General features: G+C 34.7%; 2 protein-coding genes and 1 long non-coding RNA gene across 4 annotated transcripts in view; 2 read left to right on the top strand and 1 right to left on the bottom strand.

Annotated features, from left to right (window-relative positions):
• The window catches only part of LOC129748381 (uncharacterized), a 133,175-nt gene that overhangs the window by 15,326 nt on the left and 90,102 nt on the right, over positions 1-27,747 (bottom strand). For both annotated transcript variants that reach the window (XR_008737715.1, XR_008737714.1), the window contains exon 3: positions 27,120-27,162. This is a non-coding gene — a long non-coding RNA (uncharacterized LOC129748381). The remainder of the gene's footprint in view (positions 1-27,119; positions 27,163-27,747) is intronic.
• On the top strand, positions 6,420-7,792 carry LOC129748380 (uncharacterized). The gene is made up of 2 exons (XM_055742985.1): positions 6,420-6,748; positions 7,701-7,792. Exons 1-2 carry the CDS (start codon positions 6,427-6,429, stop codon positions 7,775-7,777), a joined length of 399 nt encoding a protein of 132 aa, XP_055598960.1. The 5' UTR covers positions 6,420-6,426; the 3' UTR covers positions 7,778-7,792.
• On the top strand, positions 17,408-18,023 carry LOC129748379 (uncharacterized). The gene is made up of 2 exons (XM_055742984.1): positions 17,408-17,816; positions 17,877-18,023. The coding sequence occupies exons 1-2, from the start codon at positions 17,465-17,467 to the stop codon at positions 17,948-17,950; spliced, it is 426 nt and encodes a 141-aa protein (XP_055598959.1). The 5' UTR covers positions 17,408-17,464; the 3' UTR covers positions 17,951-18,023.

Raw genomic sequence — 27,747 nt, 5'->3', positions numbered from 1 at the left:
CGTCTTACAATAGTTAATATATTTTTTTAGAATTTTAAATGATAATTCAATATTCATTTTGGTGCCCAAGTTTTTATAATGATTTGGTAGATTTTGGCGTTCTGAACTCGAATCTTTTGTCAGATTGTGTCTTTCACCTCTCGTTTTGGTGATAGGGAGTTTATAAGTTTATACATGAATAAATTATGCGTGAAAAAAATCATGGATAACCAATCTACAAACCTAGAGGAAAGAAAAAAAATCATTCTGATTTTTTTTATATTTTACTTTATTTCAATTCAGGTGGAATATTTTGATGATGATGATGATTAACGGTCTAAAAAAGTTCAATTCTAAATTTTTAAAAACTTGGAAAAAGAAGTATTTTTGACATTCCTGAAGAAAGTTTTCGAAAAGGTTTTGTTTCATTTAACAAATTTGTTGAAATCTAAAACGATTTCATTTTTTTTTATTTGAAAAGTTTCAGAGAAACAAAATTTATCAAAACTAGCTCTTAAATTCTTTGTACCTCAGAAAAATGTGAATTTTGTGGCCTTGTGTAATTTATCAACATCTTTTTGGATGAGGAGTTGGGCATTTCGAATACCAAGAAAAACACAACATAAAATTGAAATTGGTTTCTTGAAGAATATTTCATATCAGCATAAAATTTGGAATGATATATCCGACACTTCTTAATAAGAATCAATTCTAAACCACTTGAGTTTGCTGAACCAATTCTTATTTTAAAAACTTTGCTGAAGAAACAAAACGTATATATCAGGAATAGTTTCCGTCGTCAGTTCCAGAGAACTGGAAATGTAGCTAGAACAAATCTTTTTAAAAGACTAAACAAAATTATTTAACCTTCCTTTACGGTTAAAAAAAACCGGTTAGGGTCCGGTTAGAGCTTCTCATTTTAGGAAAAGTCAGAAAATCTCATGTATCTAGCTTGAATTGTTCCTGAGATATCGCATCGAGAAAGTACAGTTCGGGTCATATAGACCCCAACCGCAAAGGAAGATTAATTTAGAGATTTGAAAAACTTGCTTATTTGCTCTAGACACTTCTGACGACTTGTGAAAATCTTAAAAAATAAACCAAAGCCGATTCCTTCACTTAGGGCAGATAGTAAAAAATCGATGAAAAAGCTAATTGCTCATGAGTTGGGTCGAAACATTGTCAGTCCTATGGAAGCATCTGTAGAACTGTATGTTTCTAGCCTCACAGCCGTTCCGAACAATTTCCCTGAAAAGCGGAAAGTCACCGTAGACGAAATGGTGAAGGCCATGCGTTATATCCGCAACATGAAGGCCCCAGGATTAGCTGGTCTTTTCATCAGAATGCTTAAAAACCTTGAACCCAAAGCACCCTCCTTATTTACTGGTGTCTTCGTTCGCTAGCTCTAAATTGGCTAATATCCATTTGGAAGGTGTCTAAGGTTGGTACCAATTTTGAAACCAGAAACAGATCCAACTGTGCCGACTAGCTATCGCCCAATCAGCCGTCCCTCGTCGACAAACAATCGGTTTGAACGTATCATTTACTCCAGACTGCTCAAGCATACCGTAGAAAACAACATCCTCCTAGATGAACAATCTGGCTTTCGACGGGGGCATTCTAGAGTACATCAGCTACAGAGGATTGCCAATATTTTCAAACGATCGAAGGAGTCATGGCTCTGAAGGATATCGAAAAGGCCTTCGATAACGTTTGGAGCGATGGCCAACTCTACAAGTTGAACCAATTTGGCTTTCCAGTATACATCACCAACTATTTAAGTGGTAGAACTTCAATGCGACTTCATATATTGTCTCCGCCGGAGTCCCACAAGGAAGCATCCTCGGTCCACTATTGTACAATCTTTACACATCTGATATACCATCTCATCCCAGAGGAGAACAGATGGTCTTGTTTGCCGACGACTCGGATATAAACTATCCTTGACATGTGATTGAACCACAAGTGTCCAAACATCAAACCGGACTAGATTCCTACATCGATTATCTCAACACGTGGAAAATTAGAGTTAACGCAGCGAAAACACAAATCGTAGTCTTCGCGCACAGAATTTTTTTTACATTAAGCAAACTACGAAGATATCAGTTATTAACAGCGAAATAGAATGGTTCTCTTAAGGGGGGAGTAAGGTCCAACGGGTAAAAAAACATCATTTTCACGATTTTTTTTCTAGAGCTGTCGTTCAAACAAATGTATTCAAATTTTTTGCATTATACAAAGCATTGTTAAAAGAACATTTAGTATTTTTTTCGTAGAAAACTATTGAAAAATTGAGCCGGTGACGGAGCACTTTCGAGGATGCCTTTTAGAAAACAGGATTTGCGGTGGACACTGTATCTCAGCACAGAATCATCTGAAGTCAAAAAAACAGAGCAAAATATTTTTAATAGATGTTTTTCTGGACCCCAACGTTATTATTTAACTCAAAAATCTTTTATGAAATTTTTGTGGCTGTTTGAAGTAAAAACTACGAGTTTTCACGAAAAAATCCGCCATTTTTTATCTGTTAAATCTCCCCAAAGTAAAAAAAAAGAAAAAGAAAATCGTTGGGGTTTGGTATTTTATATGCAGAAAATATGTTCCAAATTTGAAAAGAATCGGTGAAGTAGTTTTCAAATGACGATGTCCACGGACTTCAAAAATGTGCTTTCGAGAAAAACGCGTTTGAAGTTTCTGCTCTTGCTTTCTTGCAGTATTAGATAGGAGGAGATAGAGGCCTATAATTTCTACAGTTTTGCTTCAATTGACTTGAAAATTTGACACAACATTCTTGAAATGTTTTGCAATAAGAAAATAAAAAAATAAAAAAATCGATTTTTTGAAAGTGTTAGACCCTACCCCCCCTTAATGTAAAAAAATTCAAGAATCCAAAAGATTACAAGACGAAAAAACAAATTTTGTAAGATGGTACTTATTCCACCTTTTGTATTCTTGATTTTAATGAATTTTTCGATAAAAAAATGTTTGTTTTAGGTTTTGTGCAATGATATTCTATGCAACTTTGCTTTCGAGCAATTTATTCCAATTCCAATTTGTTTTTCGCATTATTTTTTTATTGTCCCCCCCCCCCCCCCCCCCCTCGCGATGTTCTAACTTCGAGTGACAAAAGAAGGATTTGAAATTTGTTCCGACCTTATTGAAAACCCTAGAAAAGATAGCCTGCTATTTTTGAACACTTCAATGGATTTAGATTTTTATTTGAAATGGCTAGATTTAACATTTTTCATTAATTACTTAGCTTCTATTCATGTTAGCAAATAATGAAGCTTAAGAATAGGCAAACCCAATTATTAAAAACAAACTTCTTTTCAAGCATAAAAGCAAATCATCCCAAATTTACCCAGATGCTCGGTGACCAAAGAGGTATCAAAAAAAACATGTGGGAGAAAAAGTCAATTCTTGCAGGGGAATAATGCGCATATTAGCCAATAAGAAAATATATTGGTTTCACTAGTTATTTTTGAATTTACAAAAACATGCGATTTTCAACCTACTAAGAAAAGGGGATAGGGGGGGGGGGGGGAAACTTCATTTTTAATGGAAATCAAATGAAAACGTTAGAAAATGTATAATATTTTATATATTTTTTTATATATTTTATAAGATTTCATAATGCATACAGCACCAACTGCAGTAATTTTTGTTTTTGTACACTGCAAAATATGTACGCTTATGGATTATGTTCCTTCACACATAAGCTCATAAAACTCTGCTACTATATGACTCAAATAAGATTTATGTTTGAGTTTTAGTTTATATTGGATTGGAATATTATTATTATTATAATTTATTAGAGACCTTATTGGATTGGAATATGATGTTCATTAACTTAAACACATAACTTTTATAAATGTCATCTTCGAAAGATTTCATCCTTTCAACATGGCTGCGATTGTAAAAAATAACATGAGGTGCCGGTGAAGAAAACTTCTTTGGAACTTATAAAGGCATAAAAGCTTAGTAAATTTAATAAACTACTTCTTAAAGATTGTTTTTCTTAAAATGATCATGAAGCGTATATTTGTTTTTCTTTTTTCTATCAGTTTCTCATAGCTAATTTCGTTGTGGATTTCGGATATTCCTTCAACAATCATGGAACACTAGATTCGGAAATGGAACCTCGGATGTCTTGGATGATGAGCCACCAAAAAAGTTCTGCAACGAAAATTAACTTTTAATTTGTTTAAAAGAAAATTTCATCATTACGAAAACAAATCACAATTGGCTCTCTTATTTCAAACGCCCAAAACTAAATTTTTAATAATATTATTTTTAATAACAATTTGAAGCCTAATTTAAGGCGTTTTTATTTCGCATCTAAAATCGATATGTGAAAATTTATAACTTCCATGTGTCGCATACAACTCTGAATGAAAGAATGACATAAAATTTTTAAATGGGAGCCAAATTGCAAAGATCTATATAGGCCTAATATGTGGATTTTTTGCAGTGTACGAATTTTGTCAACAGTGTTTGAAGAAAGTCATAAGAGTGCTGCTTACATTTACTGGTAAGTAAAAAAAATACTAGCTCTCATAATAAAATTCAATGTTTGGATGGATGCAATTTTTTTCAAATTGACTTTTTTTTTTATCAGAACTTAAAGTCAGTTGAAAATCACTGATCACCCGCAAGCTCCAATAAACCCACTTCCACGTATCGCAAACCCCGGTCAGGTACACATGTTTACGTTAATAGGTGAATCACTACTTGAGTGGAATATAAATCAAATTCGCACAACCGAAAAACAGACCTCTGAGGTTGGGATCGGGTTGACTGCCGCCGGTTGCTTGCTTTCCGGGAGTCTAATGGTTCACTAATTTTCGGTGTTGTACGGTCCAAAGACATCCACACACCCGCAAAAAACATAACAACTTAGCACAAACAGCACTGATGAACCAAAAACCTGAACCTGAAAAGTTGATTGGGGAGTTGCGTTCGTTGAGATCGTCACTTGTTTACCTTACAAACCTCAATTTGTTCTTCCGTTGTCGTCGGCTTAGGTTCCGTTTCGGGTGATCTAATCGACCCAAGAAAGAGTGGGTGGCATAATGTCGATGTTATTTCTTCCTTAAACATGCCGTATGCGGCCCTTTCTGCTTGTGTCCTACGTTGTTTCTGTTCCTGGTTTTATGGAATGGAAAATCGTGGGAACTCTAAGCAACACGGCCTGTGCTCGTGGGTCGATGGCTGGCCAAGCGTCTGTCTGTCTGATAGTAGTTTCTGTCTGTAACCATATTGGAAACGCTTCTCCAGACATTTGTTCACCTTTGAATATCGAAAAAAAAAATCTAGTCTTTAATGGAAAGATTTTTTAGAAAAATCTTTATAAACTAGTTCCTTGTATATTTTTTTAAATTTTTTCTCCAAATTCCACCACAACACTGAATCACCATAGTTCATTCGTTTCCCCCGGGAGTGTATATGTTTCATCTCTAAATCGGATTTAAAATCAACGGGCGCCATACGCCGGAACGTGTGTGGGATGTTGTCGCAGTCGAAAGAGAGCAAAAAAAGTATATATTGGAGAATAACAGCACAGCAGAATCTAACGAGCCGTGTCAAACAGACAGACATGAATCAGTTGTGTCCTCTTCTGGTGAAAATATGTTGCTATCAAGCTGCTCTTTCGCTCATTTCCCCTCGGTGCGGCGCGCGGCGCTTGGATTCTACGTGCTTTCCGGAATGATGTATTCGGATGCCATTTGTTGGTGTAAACAGCACTTTGTTAGAATTTTTAAAGCAGCTTCCTACACAATTCCATGCCATAACTATTTAGATGGGTTAATCGACGCATCAATTTTTGGAAATGGCCTTTCAAGTTTTTTTTAGAAAAAAAAAATGAAGTCTACTACAACTCTCTGGAGCCACCTTTAAAGTTAAAAGAAGCTTAAGTTTATATCACGTAGGGGAAAACACTTAAAACATTCTCTACTCGTTCATTTTCAACACCTATCATTATCTTTTCATCTTCCTCTACCCATCTATCGTTCTTCAAATTTTTGAATGTTCTTACTTATAGGAGATACTTTTCACCGATAAAACCGTAAAAATTTAGTTGACATGAGAACTATAATTTTTCAGCAATGAACTTCCATCAAATTTCTTAAAAAAAACTAGTTTTTGTTATCACCTTTTTTCAACGCCCTGTAGGGAAGATTTTTGGCATTTATTTATGAAGATTCTTCTGACAAACGATAAATATGAATTTTTTTTTTTAATTTGTTAATAATTGGGTAGTTTTTATATTAGATTTAAATTGCAAAAAAGTGCTGTAATTTGTGTCAACGGTAAGAAAAATCGAAAAATAATAACATAATCAAACTGCAATCAGAATTAAAGCCTTTCAAACGTCATTAACCGTGACAAATATAAACGACAATTAACAGCTCCAAAAATTTCAACTCAATCGTAAATTATCTCGCAATGGCGTTAGTTCTAAAGCTTTCCATTTTTGTATTAACGATTGCACAGGTCTTAAGCTACTACCCAAAAATCAGGGAAATTCTAGAGGAAAGTGAAGTGGACTCGAATGGCCGAATCGGAACCGTTACGTTGGAAGATCGTTCCTGGACTGTGAATACAACTCTGGAGGCAGCCCTGAGGCTACTGGAAGTTGGCTTCGGAACCCAAATACTGACCAGTGAATGTGCCGTAAGGATCAAGGAATGCTATTGGCCACCACGAGTTGCCAATCCCATGGATCAGCTGAGACCTCTGGGGGTGGAAAAAATTGGAGCCAAGACGGGTAAGATTCGTGAGAAAATGTTACACTTTTTCCAAGGAATCTGGCAGAGTATTAGAATAGTTAAAACTGGTCAGCAGACTGAGGCGGTTTGGGGTCATTTTCGAATATTTAAAACTTTGGGTTCTAAAAACCTTCGTTTTGGTCCAAAACTCCTTCATGATTATTTGCAGAATTTAAAAGTTACGTTTATATGAATAAATTTGAACTTTTAGGTTTGCATGGGAAAATTGAATATTTTGTACTGGAAAGTCAACAACATTTTCGCTTCTCCTATGGAACCTAGCCTGAAACTGGAATTTGTGCCAATTTATAAATTATTTAAAGGAAATTTTTATTGGACAAAAAAGTTATTAGGTGTTGATTGGGGGCAAGTCTTTTGGCATTGAAAAACAATAGATTGAATTTACATCACTGCTGGGTGCCTAGCGAAATATTACATGACAACTTTTCCTGCAATACTTCGCGAGACATTAGCAGTGAGGTCAGTTGAATTTATTGTTTTCCAATGCCAAAAGACATACCCCTGTTAAACAGCTTATAACTTTTTTGTCTAATAAGATACGAAGTTACGGTATTGGACAAAGTTTTTCAGCGAAAAAATTCCTTTAGAGGATGTATAAGTTGGCAAAAAAATCGTTAGCAAACTCGGTTTCACAGAAAAAACAAGAACGATGTTGATTTTTCAGTACAAAATATTCAATTTTTCCATACAAACCTAAAAGTTCAAATTAACTCATGTAAACGTTACTTCAAAATTCTATTAAAAATCATGGATGAGTTTTGAACCAAATCGAAGCTTTTACGTCCCCAGGGTTTGAGAAATTCAAAAACGACCCCAAATCGACTCAGTCTATTGGTCAAGTTTCTTGGGAAAGGTGTTGTAAAATGGCAAAACGTTAAATTCACTTGAAATGTCGTTTTATACCAATCTGACTATTTCTATGGTTTTCAGAAAAACCAATCTACGATTTGGAAAACTACGAGGAGTATCTTGAGCAGCTGAAGAAAGGAAAAGAACTGTTCAAATAAGGGCCTTCCCTGTGCATCTGAAAACTTTCGTTAATGTTCCAATAAAAAGTCTAAATCTCTAAAAAGTTTTTTTCAATTCCGTCTATCAAGTATTAAGAACGTTTCACAGTGTTTTCTGAATAAATCATAACGAATTCCAAATATGCATATGAGATTAGAAAGGGGTTCAATCCATGAAGTGAAGAGCACTGTTTAGCACCTAGATCTTTTGATTCCGTTTGTGCAGGCGATGACCCAAATCTAGAAAAGCGCCGATGAAAAGGTTTTCCATTTGCAACATTTATCGCCAGGGCAAAGATTCTAAAATCACCAGATAGCTATACGTAACCTCACATTGCATAACATAACCTGCACTCACTCACCCCATCATTCGTGTTAAACCGACCATCCGACCAGCCCTAAATCTAAATTGCACTCCCACAAAACCAGGAATTATCGTCTGAGAAGCGCCCATTTTTCATTCTCCATAGATTTCTGTCATCGTATGTCGTCGTTGGCTTTGTCGTTGTCGTTCTCGGTCGCGTTGACTTTAAGCTCGAGGATCGCATGCCAGGGCTCAGTGAACCGGTAGCGAGTAGCAGCAGCACGGTTCGTTGAAAGGAAATCCTTTAATTTCTATCCGCCCTCTTATCCTTTCTCTACCTAACCCTGTTTGTTTCTTTTGCGAGTCGTGTTTTTTTATTCTGTAGTATTTATCGGTTGATTCACTTACTCTCTAAGAACCAGGACGATATTTAGTAGCGACACCAGGAAGTGTCGAAATCTTAATTTAATTTTTCCTTAGTTTTTTTTTATTTTTCATTTCTTAATTGTATATTGATGATGCTTAACCCTTCTTTTCCTGATTTTTTATTTTTTTCTAAATAATCATTTTTTACAGTTAGAAATGATGAGTATCAAGAAAAAAAATTAAAATAAAATACGATTTTTCACTTTTTCCATACATTAATTGTTGCAAATTTGTTACTTTATGAATGTTACTCGATAATGACGTCATCCTGTTGCGGCGTATTAGGGAAATTGCTTTAAAGAAAGCTCAATTAATAAAAACACAAGCTTATTATTCATATCAATGTTATGTTGTATCAATGTTGTTGTGAAAACTTGCAGAACACTTATAAAAAATCGGTCATCTTTCTTTGTGTCATTCATAAGTCATCTTCACTATCACTATCGATGTCATCATGTATAGCAATGTTCTTTAAAAATGATGTCAATAAACGCGATATCAATTAATAATCAACCCAAAAGGAGAAGATATAACCCAGATTATTTCTTCTCCTTTTGGGTTGATTTTTACATCAAATTAAATAAGGTGACAAAATAGGGGGCAGACATAATCGGTGCATGACAAAATCGGGGATTCACTGTAATGAAATTTTACAGTAAAATGGGAATATAAGAAAAATTAAAAACTCTATGAGGGTCCAAAAATGACTAGCGAAATGTTCTTTTCTATACTGAAAATTTCAAATTTTTAATCAAAATATTTATGAATGACCAAAATGATTCAAGGGTAACAATCTCGACTCACGACTAAAGCAAAAACCTCAAAATCTTATCCCATGTCAACCATTCTAATACAGTTTTCCGACGATTTCCTCACTTGTTGATAGAAATTTAGTCCCGAATATTGAATTTCAATAAGATTGTCAGTTTGCCCAGATTGCCCGAATTGTTTAAAATTTTAAATTGAGTCATCCGAATTATTTATTTTGCTTCCAAATTGGAGCAAATTGTATCAAAATTCACACTAACAATTATTAGAAGCTTAAATTATGCAAGTATTTTTCTTCATAATTTTAATTGAATTATTTTAATATTAGATTATAATCAGGAAAATAACTCGAATTTTCACGGCCCGATTACTGGCCGAAAAATATCTGGAAAGCTCAGGTTAGAATTTTTCCAGATTTCGTGGTTTCAGAACTGTTTATTAACATTAAAATTCGATGTCTGTGATCAGTCTTTGAACTCTTGAATTTCAATTTTTCATCATTGACACTAAATCCTGATTCGAATCTTGGTTATTTATTTCAAACTTAAACTAGCATTTTCCTTACTCGAAACTCATCATTTCGGAATATGAAGGAAAATACTTGATATTATTAAAAATTTGTATTATTTAGGCTTGATTTTTTCATTAAACTAAGAGTTAAAAGAGTTAAAACTCTTATACAGAATCGAAACTTAACACATAGCGGACTAAATACGAGATTTTTCATTCTTCGCTTGTCGCGCTTGCTGTGTCATTATTCGCAATTTTCATTTCAATTCCCAAATTAAATTTTTAATGAATAACTGAACAAAGAATTCAGATTGAAATCGAGGAATTCTGAATTCAAATGAGAAATTTTCAGACAAGGATTTTGTTACAAACAACGCTTTTTGGTTAACAATTAATAGAAATTATTATCTGGAGCTTGAGCTCCGAAATCGTTTTGAAATTCGGAATTCAGATTTGAGCTTAGATTCAAAAGACCAGATTTAGACTAAGAACGAAACATTCACCTCAAAGTTAAGTTATATAAAAATCTAGATTTCAATTTTATTCAAATATTCACTAGATTCTAATTATGAAATCAATTATTAATTATAAAATTTTGTTGATGGAAGAATTTGTACTTTATCTTCAAGTGAAAACATAGCTGAAAATATATTTTACTAGCTGATTTTACCCGGCCTTGCTCGGGTTCACAAAAGAAATTAATCAAAATGAGTCGTTTGATTTTTCGACATGTTGGAAGCTTAATATTCATCATTTTAAGAAATTGGGCCCATGTTTGGCCACGTAAGTTTTGTAAGTCTTTTAAAAGTTTTTATTGAGATTATTCACTGTGTTTATCGATTTCATTTTTTTAGAAGAAGCTTATAGTTTTAAGGATTATGAATTGAATTTCAAAATAATTTCCTTCTTCTCTATCACAAAAAACTTAAATCTCTTTTGGAGACTATCCCACTTTTCAAGATGGATGATCTCCCTGTACAATGGTATATTTAAGTTTTATTTAATTAAAAATTTCTAAAATACTTCCGAACCTTGTTTAACCATGTTTAAGACTCATTTGGCATGTTTTCAATTGTATGTGTGTTTTTTTTCGCTTTTTTTTAAATTAACACTGTTTTTCTTAAATGTTGAAAGTTGCACTAAAAGTTTCTTGGAGTTATCGAAAAGAAATCATCATTTGATTTGCTTTCCAGTCCACGTGAACTCTTGATGGTCGTTTCTAATGCCCGGCCCATGGTAATGGTGAAAACAACCCCGCCAAAGGGAAAAAATTGGTTCTGAAAAATGGGTGCCATGACTTTTGGTTTGTGGGAAAAAAACGAAAGTTCTATGGGAGGGTCCCTTTTCTCAGGTGGGAGGGGCTCGAAACTATTACTAAAACCTTCCCATGGTCCAAACACATAACTGTACCAAATTTCAGGCTGATCGGTTAAGCGGTGTGGATTTGTATTAGGTGCATACAAACATATATAGTCCAACTCATCTTTATATATTAGATTGGTTTCAGGGAAATAACAAAGTTTATATTAATATCTTAAATTAAAATCGAGTTATCAAGAGTAAAAAATAAATCTGAATGGAACCGCAAATGGTTATGTTTGTGTTATAAAAGAATTAGCTCATTACTAGCTAATTTAAGTAAAAGCAATGAAATCTTTAAAATCTTTCATTTATTTCTTAAAATTTCATGGAAAATTGATAACTTCTAGGACTTATTTTCGAAGGTTAGAATTTAAAATAAATCACCAACTTTTAATGTAAAAAAATTCATACCTGAATAATTATATAAAAAAAATATTTTTTTCAATTAGTTATGTACGTATTGTTCAAGAAAAAATGTAAAAAAAAAATTGTCACCAAACAAATAATTAATCCAAAATTCGATGTTTAAGACCCAAGTATAAAGAACCAAGATGAAAAAAATAGCTCAAATACGTGTATCGAACCCTAGTTGCAAAGTTTGTTACTAGTACACTTCAGTAGAATAAGAATCCCCATGTAAAATTTTAAAAAAATAGTCTAGAGCAGAGGTGAGCAACCTTTCGAACCAACGGGCCAATTTGAATTTGAAATCTTGTCGGCAGGCCACACTTAAAATATCCTTTTTTTAAATAATTAGCAGAGCTTCGCGGCATTTTTCATAACTGAAAGTTTTTGGCAAAAACAAATCTGAAAAAGGAAGGATAAAACGAATTCACTTAATTAACATCAGATTCGTTCTTACAATATTCTTGTTAGAACCGATGGTACTACCTATTCGTCATCACTTTCGTTTAAAAATCTTTTGGAGCTCACCACAGTGATAACTAAGAGTGTGAAAAATATATATTCAGAGAAATTACCGTCTTCTTAGGACGTTGAATTGCTAATTAACTTTCTGTGAGTTTTTCCACAATTAAAACTTGTCCTCAAAACCTAGATTTTCGTTCAAACGGTAAAACCTCCGTTTTTTGAATTGAAGTTGAACAAGGTTGTCAAAATCATAGAAAAAAAAATTCATTTTCACATATTTTTAAGCAACTATCTTTAAAACTACATTCTAGATTCTAGAATTTTCATGAAGTTTAAATTTTTTAATCTTATTCAGATATAATTGGGATGCATTTTCGATATTATGATTTTGGTAATGTGTAATGCAATTTTAAAGTAAAATAACTCAATTCATCGATGTTTGCTATAAGTTTTCTATCAATTTAATGAAAAAACATCACTGCTAATCGCCAAAGACCTTTTGGGTCGAATAACAGAATTTTAAATATCTATTGTTTTTATCAAAATTTTATATTTTTTTCGGTAACTTTCATGCCGGCTAATTCATGTTGATAAAAAATTCAAAAACATTCACACAGGCTTTCAACTTTCGTAATGTACTTCAATATTCAGAAATAAAAAATATTTCACATGGTTTTGGTTTGAATTTTTTTCCAGTATTTTTATTCTAACAGAACAATCTTTTTTTTTTAATTGGAAAGAATAATTTAAAAATATTATCTAATGAGCATTTTTTTTATCATACAACTTTATTTTTGCTGGAAACGAAAATAATGTCTTGACTAACGGACTTCGAAATTCTTTCTATCATGTGTAGCTTCCGATTTTTGGCTGGTCTTCCTCACTATAATGGATTTTGCTTTTCAAAGTGGTAGGAGTTGAATATTCCTAAATGTACCCTGAATAAAAAAAAAATTCCAATACTACGTTATGCCAATGAACAACATGGCATTTATGCCTTGAACAGAACATAATAAATACTTAAAATGCTAGGAAAAAGGTTAACAATATGAATGATTGTTAGGAAAATGCAGATAAGTGCTTATATGATCATGTCATATAAATTATTCATACAATCCATTGCAGAAAAAAGTTAAAGCATAAACATTCGAAAAAAGCTTCGTGGGCATAAGGGTCTCGCGGGCCACACGCGGCCCACGGGCCGTCATTTGCTCATCCCTGGTCTAGAGTTAAAATTCACCGAATATGCCATCCAAAAAGTTGAATCACGTTTCAGAGTTGAAAACCCAAGGATGAACTCTGTGCATAGCACTTTGCAATATTAAGATCAAGTTTTTGAATTATAAATTTTGGAGATCTAGATTAGTTAAAAGACTCGATCAAAAGCTGGATATTGTGGCCAGGCACTTTGTTGAAAATTCTTTTAAATCGGACTAAGAACTTCTGGGTACAGAATCTGATTTTAAGACTGTTTGACCAAGACTCAGAAATGAAAGAACTAATTTGAGGAAGAAAACTCCGGGCTCAGGGTTCAAAAGTGCTAGAAAACAAGGGATGAGGACTATGGGAAATACTCAAAGTTAAAGTCCCAGTATTAAAGATTGAAGATCAAAGATAAATACTTGGAGTCCTAGATTTGAAGACCAACAAACAGTTGAAGATCCAAAAAAGAAGACCCAGGGTTTTTAATTCAGTGTTGAAGCCCTTCTCACGACTGTCAAAAACCCAAGTTTGCAGACCCAGGTTCATTATTGTCCAATAGGCGATTTCATTCATTTTTGGACGGATGTTTGTATGGAAAATATCGTAATCAATGTTTTTTTGAGTATTTTTTCTTAAACAAAACCAAAAATTTACACCAAAAATGTTGGTAATTGATTAAAATTTCATCCCTGATTTGATTGGAAACAGAAATTTTTAACAGTTTCCGAAACAACCTGCAAAAAATGATATACGAATTTTATACATATAAACTTGAAGCGAGTGTTATATTCGCTCTTTCGTTAGAATCTCTTGTTAATTGAATATTTTCTCTTTCCAATCAAAGCAGGAATGAATACTTTATCAATTTACTATATTTAAAGTGGTGAACTTTTAAATTGTGAAAGAAAAATCATATAAAAAAATAAATATGATATCTTCCATACAAACATCCGTCAAAAAAAAAAAAAGAATGAAATCGCCTGTTGGACAATAATGAGCCTCATTTTTAAACCGGTCCCATTTTTGTTCGCGTCAATCGGTTTTGATGAAACTCAGCCAGATACTAGATGAAACATTTTTACATCTTTTGAACAAATTCCAACTATTTTCAATGAAAATAATCATAAACACAGTGAATTTTGTGAAGCAATCTCAAGTTTCCTTTTTTCACATAGCTGTATCTTTTTTCAGTCATAGTACAGTTTTCAAATTTTGTGGAGTGTTAGTTGGATAGATTTTGTGAAAATTTCGTGAAAAAATATCAACCCACACAGAAATGGCAGCTGGTCAAAGTTGGAAGCGAGTGTGCTGCTTCACGCGATTTAATTGTTTTCTTAACGCAACTGCACATACATACATAATGGCTTTTATCACGGTTTTATGAGACCCGTATAAATATCTAATTTTGACGTTTCTGTCGCAAGCGAACTTAATAATTTCACGCGTAGGATGAATTTCTCATTTCTGAGTTGTTAATCATTAGTACAGTACAGATTTAGTACAATTAGGACAGACTTTTTAAATGAAATAAATAAGGGATTGGTTGTGAACGTCCGGCTGAATGATTCTCTCACTCGAAGTCAAATTTCGTTGTCTGAAGTCATCTCAAAATCCAAGATGGCATCTTTCGCTGAACTTTTTAAATGCTGTAAATGATTAAAAATCGCATGAAATTCCCACATTATAGGTATTGAGTAAAATAGCTAAACTAGAAGAAGTCGAATTTCGCTACCTGGTTCCATCTTGAAATCCAAGATGACGGCTTCCACTGAATTTTGAAATGCTGTATATGACTGAAAATCATATGAAACCCTTACAATATTGGTAGTAGGTGAAAAAGCTAAACTGAAAGAAATCGAATTTCGCTATCTGACGCCATCTTGAAATCTAAGACGGATATTTCGTAAACGGCTAAACAAGTAGAAGTCAAATTTCACTGTCTGACGTCACCCAAGAAAGTGACTTCCGCTGATCTTTAAAATGCTGTAAATTGTGGAAAACCTCATTAACATTTCATGCAATTTTCAGTAATTTTCAGTATTTTCAAGTTAAGTGGAAGACGCCGATTTCAAGATGGCGTCAGAAAGCAAAATTCGACCTCTACTCGTTTAGCCCTTTCCCAAATACCTTTTTTCTCAGGGATTTTAAACCAAGTAGGTTTATTCATCCCGAAATTTGCCCCAAAAATCACCATGTTGTGAGTTTCATACAATTTTCAGTGATTTACAGCATTTTGAAGTGTAGCTTGAGCGTGTCCTGTTTTGACATCTTGATCGAGAGCTGTCACCTAATTTTATTACGGTTTTGATATCAAGTACTGCGTGCCTTTATAGGTAAAAAAAAAAGCTTGGAACAAACTTCCCATTTAGTTTATGTTTTGTTGGAATTTTAAAAGATAATTCAGTACACTTTCTTAACAACATAAACAGTATATTTTTTAAAAGCTTTATTAGCATTTTCAAAACTACCTGAAAACAAATGGTTGAATCAAGAATCTAAGCATTTTTCATGACCCCAATAAAACAGTAAGAAAACTAGCTACATTTAGGATATGCCGTAATAAAACTATAATAAAACTTTCAAATGCTAGTTTGCTTAATCTGTGTTACTTGGGAGCTATCCGTAAAAGATTCAAAATTGATAATCCAAGGTCATAGACTAAGGAGGTTTGATCCATCTCGTCGTGAGTTGAAGCAAAAACTGCATTTTGAAAATTTGTAAATTTGCAGTTGTATGATCTTTATACCTCTTTATGAAGAAATTGAGTTAGCCAGGAAGGGATGTGATCAATGAAGCGGCTGTCATGCTTGACGGTGAATATTTTTCCAGTTGTGATTGCCAATGGCCTCCGACCGTGGCCCAGAGGATAGCGTTCATCTAGTCTTTTAAGACAGCTGTCATAAAATCTAATCTCGGTAACGGTATACTTAGAATTCGTTCAGTGCAAGTTACCTGGAACTTCAGGTTAAATTACTATGAGAAGACATCAAGTAGCTACCATATTTTCTTTTTATTCAAACGACAAACTAACTTTCTAGTTTTGATTTTCAGAAACTGATTATACTTTTTTTTTAAATTCAACATCGACACACCCTCATCCGACCTCCCAAAGAATATAGGTGAAAAGGTGAAGAAACTGTTCGAGGACCGTTTAATAAAGTACAGTCTGTTCCTCCTCCTCCTCCAGGACTCATCCGATTGTAAATCCTTTGTCACTCCTTTCATCAAGCGATAGTAGATACAGCGTTCACACAGAAGTAGGTTAAACAACACGAACAAAACACGTGCCATCATTCATTCGGGAGTGATTTCGAACACTGACTGGATTGAGTGAAAGGATTAAAAACTGAAACTGTTCCATTCAGGTTGTTTGTTTGTTGTTTTTTTTTTCTTTTTGTTTTCAATCCATTCAACGATTCGGTATTTGAACTGTTCCCCCAAAAGTGGGAGGTTGAATCCCGGTTTTCGGTTGTTGTTGTTGTTTATGTGTTAAGATACCTCAAACAATTTCTGGAACGAATACACTCCAGTAAAAGTGTGCATAAAAATGCGGAAATGCAACTTCCGGTTGACCACCATCAGCATTTTCCATTTGTATTCAAAAATAGCTCGGTTAGTTTAGTGCAAAAAACGCCAAGGAAAACTACATTTCGCTACTTAGGTACTACGCTAAATACGGGTATCGGGTTTCTTAAAATACATTCACGCTGACCCATTTCACTGCGATGGAAGTTGTATTTTATTTTGGGAAACGGAATTGGGAGCACTGACACCGGGCGCACGAAGTGGCCATAAATTTGCGACCCAAACCGGAACTACAAGTCGTGTGGCTGCTGGAAGGGTTTTCTCCGGGAGTTCGCGAAACCATTTAATTGATTACGTTTGGAGTGAAGTAGGTGGAAAAAATCACGTAAATTGAAATAAAATTGGATATATTTTTTTTAATTCAACTTTAAACGAAAATTTAAAGGAGAAACCAAAGTCATAACAAAGAGAATGGTTTGAATTCAAAAAGTCATCAACAAACAATTTTTTACAGCAAGCTCTCATTATTTTTTTTAAGTAAGCTCATCCAATAGTTGCCTCAACTAGGCTTATCTATAGCTTTTTGTGCATTGCACAAAATGTTTTGAAATAAGGCAATTGAACTCAATCACCAGCAGAAAACACTTTGCATTGAAAAGGCAACCATCTGGTCGACAGCATTGATCATCTCTCAGTCCGTTACACATCCCAGTCCAAGAATGACGTTAAAATTGTTCCTCTTACTCACAACTGCAGTGCTAATCTCTGCCAAAACAACAACGCAATCTCGCAAGTATGACGCCATCGATCCAAGGATCATACATTTGCTAGAATCCAGCCCAACTGACGATGACGGCCGTATAGGAACGGTGCGGCTGGATGGCCAATCTTGGGATGTACACACAACGCTGGAAGTTGCTAAGGATCTGCTTCAGAAAGGAATTGGAACACGAGTGCTGACCCGAGGTTGTAACTATATGAGCAGCGAGTGCTATTGGCCCCCGAGAAATGCTAACTATATTGGAAACTTTATATTGTTGGGCACTTGGGGACAGGGAACGGAGAAAGCTGGTAAGTTTAAAAGTGAATTTCAACGCGCGGAGTTGAGTTGACAAGATTTGAACTTTTCAGGGAAGAAAATCTACGATTTGCAAGACTACGAGGCTTACTTGGAACATCTTAAACGGAATAAGTTGCAGGAATAGAAAATGTGAACTATGAAACATTTTTGGAGGAATTCTTTATTCAGTTTTAAAAATAATAAAAACTGGTAAAAAAATTGTCATGATAATTTCAACCTGTATTGTATTGCCGAAACTCAAGCTATCTAGAAGGAGTCAACGGACTTATAGAATACCATCTAAAAATTAAAACATTTTCTAAACGTAATTGTTTTTCGGCATATCAGTCTTCATTTTCTTGGAACGATGTTTTGTTTGATCCTACGTTTCGATGCTAATGGGCATCTTCCTCAAGGAACGTGTTGTGTTGAAGGACTCGATACTCAATGGCTATGACTCGATCAAACTATGAGGCTGATAATGGACCATCTTCCAAAACTAGGGACAAGGGACCTGTCGGCATACCAACTGATATGTCTACAGGATGCTGCTCTACGATATCGACGGGGGGCTTTCGAGTAGAATGCGTTCAACCCCACGGTTTGAAGCTACAGAGATAAGGCAACATCATATGCGTAGCGGATGCCGTGGGTTCGTTCGTGCGTAGGATGCTCCACCTTCGAGGAGTATCTGAGTAGAACGGCTCCCAACGATCGAAGCTGCGGGGATTAGACTTTACCTTCTTCGCAGTGGAAATCGTTGGGAAAGGGTTATTCCACGATCGGGGAATACCCACGGATAGAGTGCTACTCGACGCCTGGTCTGCTATTCGAGTCTCTGTAGGATGACAACTTCGTCGGGAAACATCCGAGTAGTTGCGTTGAGCTGTTCCCAATCGGCACACGACGAGCATAAAGGTGGCAAACCTCGAATCCTGGAGATAAGAGTTCGGGTTTCGAGTCGTTAGAGGAGAGGTCAGGCCTCGAGTCTTTAGGAGGAGAGTTTGTATTGCCAACCCCGAGTATTTACGAAAAAAAAGGTCGGGTCCTGAGTCGCTAGAGGAAAGACCAGGCCTTCAATCGACAAAAGGAGGGGTATAGGTGTTGACCTCGAGTCATTACGAGGAGAGGTCATATCTCGAGTCGCTAAAAGAAAGGTCGGGGATTGAATCGTGCAGAGGAGAGTTATGTGTACGTCACGCCGTGAGAGGAGAGATCAGGCCTCGAGTCACGAAGAGGAGAAGTTTATGTGGGAGCCTCGAGTCGCTGCGAGGAGATGTCGGTTCTCAAGTCGTTAAAAGAGAGTTCAGACTTCGAGTCGTAATGATGAGATTTTTTTATTTTCTCGAATGATCTCCGTACAGTAGATGCCATTCGCTCAGTTATGGAGACAGCAAACATAACGAGAATTTCACTCGGTTTTTACTCTAGATGCAAGGCACGTCTCAGCAGAGAGATTGAAGACTCTAAAGGTTTCAGCGGGTGTTCTGCAAGGGTCAATACTTGGCTCGGACCTGATGATAATCGCGGACGACGTGGTCCTCCTAAAAATGTAGTGAATCTTTGTGCCACCACGAGTTTATTACCATCCAATCTGGAAAACGCTAGCGCAAATTGACCTCTTACTTTGAAGGGAAAGTTTCAGATGGAATTTAGAGCGTAATGTATACCATGAGTTATTGTACCTTTGGACTAAAAGTACCAAACTAAGAGGACGCGGTCGCTCACCTTGGTATTCAATTTAAATACAATGAAGTAAACCGCTTAAGGTGTTAATGTGTTAAGGTCTCAGAGATTCAAGGACCATATTATTAAGATCTAGGAGCCCAGAAACTAAAGGTCCAAAATCCAAGATAACAGGTTTTGAAGGTCCTACGGTCAAGTTTCGCGACGGGAGATCAATAATGTTAAGATTCGGGGGGGTATGTCGTCAGACCGGCTTAAGGAGGGACGGTCTACGGCGGACACACTCGCTGTCTTTAAATCTAGGCTTTGAAAAACGAGGACCTAGATTCAAAGATTTCAGGCTCAGGGTTTCTAGAACTATAATAGAGTTTTCAGGATATTACCTGGTCCTACTAGTCCCAGGGGCTACAGACTCAGGGTCTGTAGGCTCAGTACTTGCAGTCACAGATTGTCCAGGCCCCAGATATTCAAGCTCGAGTTATTTAGGGGAGCCAGGACTTTAAGCGCCTGGAACTTCAGGTCCAAGGTTATAAGTTTGCAGGGTTTGGGGGTTCTATGAATACATATTTTGAGATAGTATTCCAAAGTTTAAACTCATTTCAAGCCATGGTAATTGAGGCTTGACCAAAACCGATTTTTTATATCACGATTACAGATTTTCAAAGGTCCAGAAAAAAGCCTTCTACGATTGACATCGCTTTACAAACAAATCAGAAGGCCAAAATACCAAAATTCTTAGATTTGATCGGAGCTATATTTTTTTTGACGCTGATTTTAAACCAAGATAAATGTTCATGACTCCATTTTCCATTAACCTTCCAATGGGTAACATTATTCTTTAACAACAATAACTAATATCAAATTATCTAAAAAATGCGTGAACGTTTTTAATTCTAATTTTCAATTCAACCTGAAAGTTGAGCCGGATCTAAAAGAAAATGAACTCATTTTTTATGTTATTACTGATTTACTGGTGAGAAATTATAAAAAATGTGTGGGAAAGACCACAAGTTATATTTTGGAAAAAAGGGATTTTCAAATAAACACTGTTTTGTCAATAAAGCATTATTCTTACCCAGTTTCTGAGTCTTAAGCAATCACAAGCAACATACGCTCTTTGAAAAAAAAACTTAAGAAATATTAAGAAAATCGTTTCAGAACGAAGAAATTATTTTGAAAATGATTTTAAGCTTTAACGATTTTTAACTTTAAAAAAACAACAAATAGCTGCTTGAATACTTTTCTGTCGTGTTATTAAAATTGAAGAAAATTAAAATACTGGATGGAATTTCATAAACCTGTCCATATCAAAATATCGTGCATTTAATGTTTTTACCAAAAATGCCCAGCAGATGCCAAGGAATATTTAAATAAGGTAGTGTCGAGAGACATATTTGATTTTTTTTTGTGACGTCACAAAAACGATTGTATCGAAAATTTATGAAAGAATGACAGAAATAAGCAAAAAACACGTTTCAGAACGGAAATTAATTAAAATTTCATTTTGATTGTGTTGTGAAGCCTCTGTATCATTATGTTGTGAGGTTTTTTCGTTCTTTGAAGAATGCAATAGGGTTTTCAAATTTTATTTAGGAATGCGATTTCATCTTGCAAAACTGAATAAAATTCAGCTTTAAAAAGATCTAGGTTGTAGTTATTGAGTGTTCAACTGATTGTCATGATTTTTACCACCATAAGGTTGCCAGATTGTCCGGTTGCATTCGGGTTTGCCCGGATATTTAATACAAAATTTGGGAACAGTCCGGCTAGGCCCGGTTTTCATTGAAAAATGACAGGACTTTGCTCGTACTTATCTCTTTATTTGATAAATCAAACAAAAAAAAACAATTGTGTTTATGAGTGCCTCCAAAACAAAATTTTGAGCAAGTTTTATAAAAATAATCATAAAAGGTTTTTTGGAAGCCTACAATACAATTCAGAATCTGACGATAAACTTTGAAATTTTTTTTTTCAATTTTTTTTTCTTGATTTTTTTTGTGAGTAATTTTTGGGTTTTGACAAAATTTTCCCGGATATTGCCAGGTTTTTATATAAAACTAGCTGACCCGGTAAACTTCGTTTTACCTTCTAAAGTAAACATCGTAATAAATGTTTAATTTTATCTACAGGTCCTTAACCCTTAACTGCATCGTGCTCGCGAACAGATTCTTATGGAAATCGTAACAAATAAAGTTGAATTTGTATTGGGACCACCTTCCAAAAAAAGTGAGATTCTTGAAACTATTATACAAACCATCTCAGACCCAAAAAACCCTCGCATACCAAATTTCACTTCATTCCGACCGACCATTCATACGTGATGTTGTTACAAAGAAAACGCCTCCATTTTTATATATAAGATGGTTGGATTTGTTCGGCCCGGGTACGTGCTGAAAAAATTCTGGCGACCCTTAAAAAACGAAAAATTCGACTGGAAATAAGCTTTTTCGGGGAGTTTTTTCGGCTTGCAGTCATGTTTTTAGCTAAAACGACGTATTGATTTACGTTTCCAACGTTTCGATACTTATTGGATCTTCTTCAGGGACTAAAATAGTGTTTATTTAGTTAGTTCTGCTGATTATAATTTATGCTTTCTTACCGAAAAGATGTCGTTTTCTTGTGAGTGTCGACTCGGCTGGTCGTGTACAGCTGCCTTTTGATCTGTTTTCCGAATAATTTAATTTAATTCGTGTTTTTAGATATAAGGTGTAGTGTATCGACTGTTTGCGGATAAAAAAATCAGTTTGCCTAGTGATTTTGGGATTAATTTTCCACAGCATCGAATTTTTAGCACAGTCTTCACTTTTCACTTATTTCGTTTTGATCAAAAATCAGTTGAAGTGTATGTGTGTTGATGGTGTAGTTTTTTTGTGTGTATATTTTTTTTATTATCTGGCAGTTCGCTTATTTTTCCGAGTAATTGGAAAATGTTGGCGTATAAAGTGTTTCAGTGTTTCAGATGTTTTCAGTGTCATTCTTAATGTTTACTGTGTTTTTAGTTGTTTTAATGTGGCAATTTTCCAATATCTTCATCCTTTCCTGGCTGTTTCCCTTGTCGATAATCCTGGCTCCTTCGATGTCGAAAAGATGCGTGGTGATTTCGTGATCCAGAAGTGCAGTTTGTTGGCTCAGCTTTGCAATTGGGTAGTCTGCTACTAGACAAACGTATTTTTATCCGCAAACATCTGTACGCAGTAAGTCGAAACACTACACCTTATATCTAAAAACACGAATTAAATTAAATTATTTGGAAAACAGATCAAAAGACAGCTATACACGATCAGCCGAGTCGACACTCACAAAAAACGACATCTTTTCGATAAGAAAGCATAAATTATAATCAGCAGAACTAACTAAATCAAGACTATTTTAGACCCTGATAAAGATCCAATAAGTATCGAAACGTTGGAAACGTAAATCAATACGTCGTTTTAGCTAAAAACAAGACTGCAAGCCGAAAAAACTCCCCGAAAAAAAAAACCGTAGTTTACCATATAAAAGTCCTATGTAGAACATTTAACATCAACAATCAATGATTGTTAACTAGGATTACTAAAATGCCAATAAACGATTGTGGTTTTGTATAAAAAATTGTGTTTTGATTACTTTATTGAAATAAGGAGCTTATACTACACTGACTTGAACATTTTCATGGAAGGCTTTGAACTAATTTTGAAGTTTTGCAAATTTGAGTTGGTGAAATCCGCCATTTTCTGAGCTTCAACGGTCTATTTAATAAAAAAAATACTCGAAAATCCAACTTATTTCGTATTGATATTGAAGAGCAAGAATCCTTCTAGAAAAAGGTTGCCAGATTGCCCGGTTTTATCCGGGTTTTTTCGGATGTTTGATACACAATTTGGGAATAGTCCGGCCCGGATGCCCGGATTTCATTAGAAAAAAGCGGTGAAAAAATTTGTTTATGCCTCCAAAACGAAATTTTTTGAGCAGGTTTTGCAAAAATAATCATGAAAGGTTTTTTGGAAGCCTAAAATACGATTTATAATCTGTCTATCAATTTTTATGAAAAAATATTTTTTCAATTTTTAGTTTTAACAAAATTTGTCCGGTTACTGCCCGGGTTTTTGGTCGTCAATTTGGAAATGAAATGCACGGATTTTGACAGATTTTAAGGTAAAATTGCCCGACTTGTCCGGCCCGGATACGAGCTAAAAAATTCTGGCAACCTTATTTTAGAATAAAATGTTTTAAAAGTGGAAAATTTCCAACAGATTCTTCGAATTATCAACGAAAAAGGCAAGGAAATTAGCAGATTTTCCGTGATTGTGACGTCACAGCATGATTTAAGGAGACCAAATTTATTAAATAGATAATTTACATGATTTAACCCCATATTTCTGAAACATTTATATGCTTCGTTACGATTAAGAAAATGTCAGATTTTATCACTTTAAACAGGGTTTTCAATTGTTCCTTGCACAAGATACACATCCTCCAAATTATTTTATTTTTCTTATTTTTATTATTAAACCTTTATTTGAAAACTGTTTTTTATGAATTGATTGATTGTTTTTCTAATTATTGATTCAAGAAACGATACACTTAGCTTTGTCACGAAGCAGTAATGCGGCTCTTTCAATCTCTGATAGTTTTGTTTTTGGCTCTTTCTACTCAAAAGGTTGTCGACCACTGACCTACAGTTCAAATCATTGCAACAAGGCTTCAGGGCGACAGATTTTAACGTTAAAGAATTTCCTAAAACCAGGGCTCAATCCATTGGCTTGGAAAACATTGTTGGTCTGGAGACCCTAGACTTGAGGACTTTGAGCATGGGTCTTTGATAAAGAGTGTAAATACTCTGTCTCTTAACACACTAAGGGCAAGTTCAAGTATGTGATAGAAATATTGCTATTTTTGCATCACAGCATGCGAAACTACAACACGTGTTGTTAAAAAACTTAAAGGCCAAAGATCTTGAAATTTTTTTTGCATGGCAAAATTTTCAAAATACGCTAAAAGTGACAAAATTTCTACCACTTTTTCCCAAAACTAGTGAACTTGCTCTAAGGACCGCAAAAAATATTTGCAATGAAACACTAAAAATCGACATGGTTAGAGTAGGCGTTGACGAGCGCGGACGTCAAAAATTTTCGCTTCGTGATAATGTCGTTCAAACTAAGGAAGAAAAAAGTTTCAAAAAGGAAGAATCAGTATCGAATCCAGTTGAAAATAACCGCTAAGGTGATCATAATTGTGAAGTGTGCTTCAGCAAAAATAACTACAGGACGTTTGAAGAAACAGATCAGCTTCAGAATCTTTGGATGCAAAAGGTTCCGATATCAGAACAGCATCAGCCTTGGTTTCTACCAACTGTCATCGAAAACCTATTTGGTGAGTTCAAAACTTTTTTAAGATTTTAGACTTTTGCATTGTATGATTTTTATATGAATTTATAGTACGAATATGAATTTATAGTACGAAGCGTTTGGTAGGGAACTCACACATGCGGCAAGAGAAAATACGTGAATTCTCGTATTAGGTCTTAAATTAGTTAAGATGGTGAACTTTAACTCTCGATAAAATAATACAATTTTTTTTAAACCAGGATCTGAACCATGGGTCCTTCTTGCCAGAGAAAATTTTAGGCTTCCTGACTTCTAGGAGGAGAATAGTGGGTTCAGTGTTTTGTCGTTTTGTCTTTTTTCACATTTTTGCCATTTTTTGATTTTTGTCATAATTTTAATTTGGGTCATATTTAATATTTTGTTTTTTTTTTATCAGCATGTTTAGCTTTTTCTTGTAATTTGTGTCGAATTTGTCTTTTTTCTTTTACATACTTTTAACTCGAGCTTTTCCAAGACTTGTTATTTCTACTAACCCTATGATTCCGCAAATTTCATCAACATTGACTTCATCATCATTCGCACCGATGTTACACCGGAAAACACAGACGGAAATGGCGCTGACGTTTGCAAGAATCAGCCTATTGTTGAAAGTTTTCGTATGCTCCCACCGGCTTATGTTTTGTCTCATTTCTCTAAAACACACTCCTGCCTGGTTCCCGGTCGTCGTCGTTGTCGGTCTTGCCGAGGCAGAAAGTTGAGCACGTTTTACGGAGGATGTGAAACTTTTCCCACGACTTCCGGTTCCGGTGTTGCTTTCCTCCTGACTGACTGACTGACTGACTGACTGGTGGATTCTGTAACGTTTTTGCCAAAGAGAATCGACTGGAAAGTGATGTAGACTTGTTTTTTTTTTCTCGCTCTATTCTCCATTCATTTTTGATGATACGAATTTATTTCCGATCTGACAATCAACCATGACGGCGACTGATTTGGCTTTTCGCCGTCAGGATCACCCGGTACCAGTTTGTTTATTTGAGAAGGAACACTAGACAACTACGTGTTCAAATTTGTTATATGCACAGAGAAAAAATTTTATCCATTCTGAGTAAAATATATTTTTGATATTTACAAAGTTAAATTTGTATAAAATAAGAAAAAAAAATGAGTGAAAAGTTCAGAATAAAACATCTAACATGAATAAATTTCAACATATCCTATCTATATTTGTACTGTGAACCATCAACCTCGACGACGACGTCTGTCTCAAGTTGAAGTGGGAAAAATTCGGATCATATTTCAACCGACTGGCTGCTGTCATACTAGCCTAAACGAGATACGTGTTTCTCCTGGTTTTTATTGTCGGTGTTTATCCTTCTCAGTTTTACAATCTAAGGTAATTTTCCAAAAAAAATCATAAAATGTCATGTAGTTCAATTTTCAATAAAATTTCCGACAGTATCAAACTTTTGTAAATTTTTAAAACATACAATTGAACTAAAGAAGGTAACAAAACTAAAATTTGGAACTCTTCCCCTACTAACTTTCTGCTGACTGGTGAGCAACAGGACAGGACTAAGGATTTCGTGTTTTTTTTTCGCTCGCTTCCTTCCTTCAGGCTCCGGAATTCCACTGAATTTTATACATTTTGGTTGAGGCGTTTCATTCATTCATTGTAGTTGAGATGGCAAACCGAGGGAAATCCATCACTTTGTCGTCTTCAGCTGGCTGACAGGTGAGAAATCTGTCTGACAGCGAAACGTAAATACGTACTCCTCCGGAGGAAATCCGTGGAGGATTTTAACCCGGATGGTATGGATAAGGGTTGCTTACGATGTGGAAAGTAGGAGTTTGGTGTGAAGCTTTGAATTTTTCGAGCACAAATTTACACTTTGACTAGTGGTAGTTTTAATCCGCGAGAAGTATAATACTATGGCATAACAATATTGTATAGCTGATTTTGTGTTGAAAGTATGTGGAGACATTTCAACGTGAATTGTTCTTAAAATTTACCTGCAATCTAAACATATTCTACGTTGATTTTTTTAATCATTTCATCATTTTTGTTTGATTTTTTTCAAGTTATGCTTAAAATTTAAAAAGCTAAATTCCTTAAATGTAAGTTTATTTCGAACTTGGTCTTAAACTATACATACACACATAACTCAAAATTTAAGGCGTGGACTTTTTCATTAAATATTTCGGCTATTTAAAATCCACCAATAAACAGCTAATTTCAATACAAACATCTTTGACGAGCGAAAATATTAGGTATCATTTGGATATTTAGTAGGTACACTAATGAAAAATATCAATTTCACTTACTTTGTCCACGAGATGAAGAGAACTTTTCGATGTAGTGTTATCCCTGAAAAAGAAAAAAAACTAAATGAAACACAATACTCACGTTACTTTATAAAAAAAGAAATCTGAACAAAATCTTATATATATAAAAATGAAGGTGTTTTCTTTGTAACACCATCACGTATAAACGATCGGTCGGAATGAAGTAAAATCTGGTATCCGAGAGTTTTTGGGGTCAGAGATGGTTTGTATAATAGTTTAAAGAGTCTCACTTTTTATGAAAGGAAGGTTCCCATACAAATTCAACTTTAAATGGGACACAAGTCTTACGATTTATTTATTTAAAGGTAAAACGAAGTTTACCGGGTCAACTAGTAGTTTATAATTGATGACACTGATAATCCGATAGAAAATTATCTGTTCAATACAATATTTTCACTTAATTAGAAAATGTTCATTGAAAAGATAAGTTGAACCCTCATCTGTACCTGCTAGAATTTGAATATGCAATCCGTTGGAAGTTTGGAATCATGACACCAAATCGAAAAAAAATTAAAGAATGAAGGAAAAATTAAACATGAGAAAAAATTTCAAGTTATTCCTTTTTAATTTATGAAAAGCTTAAAGCATGGATCATCTGGACGCACTG

Source organism: Uranotaenia lowii, chromosome 2 (genome assembly GCF_029784155.1).
Source record: "Uranotaenia lowii strain MFRU-FL chromosome 2, ASM2978415v1, whole genome shotgun sequence".
Taxonomy (NCBI): Eukaryota; Metazoa; Arthropoda; class Insecta; order Diptera; family Culicidae; genus Uranotaenia; species Uranotaenia lowii.
Note: the sequence above shows the minus strand (reverse complement) of the source record. Positions and strands in the feature narration are given on the sequence as shown.

Coding starts and splice junctions, on each gene's coding strand:
- LOC129748380 (XM_055742985.1), top strand. CDS start 6,427: ATGGCGTTAGTTCTAAAGCTTTCCATTTTTGTATTAACGATTGCACAG. Junction 6,749..7,700: donor AAAAATTGGAGCCAAGACGG/GTAAGATTCGTG, acceptor TATGGTTTTCAG/AAAAACCAATCTACGATTTG.
- LOC129748379 (XM_055742984.1), top strand. CDS start 17,465: ATGACGTTAAAATTGTTCCTCTTACTCACAACTGCAGTGCTAATCTCT. Junction 17,817..17,876: donor ACAGGGAACGGAGAAAGCTG/GTAAGTTTAAAA, acceptor TGAACTTTTCAG/GGAAGAAAATCTACGATTTG.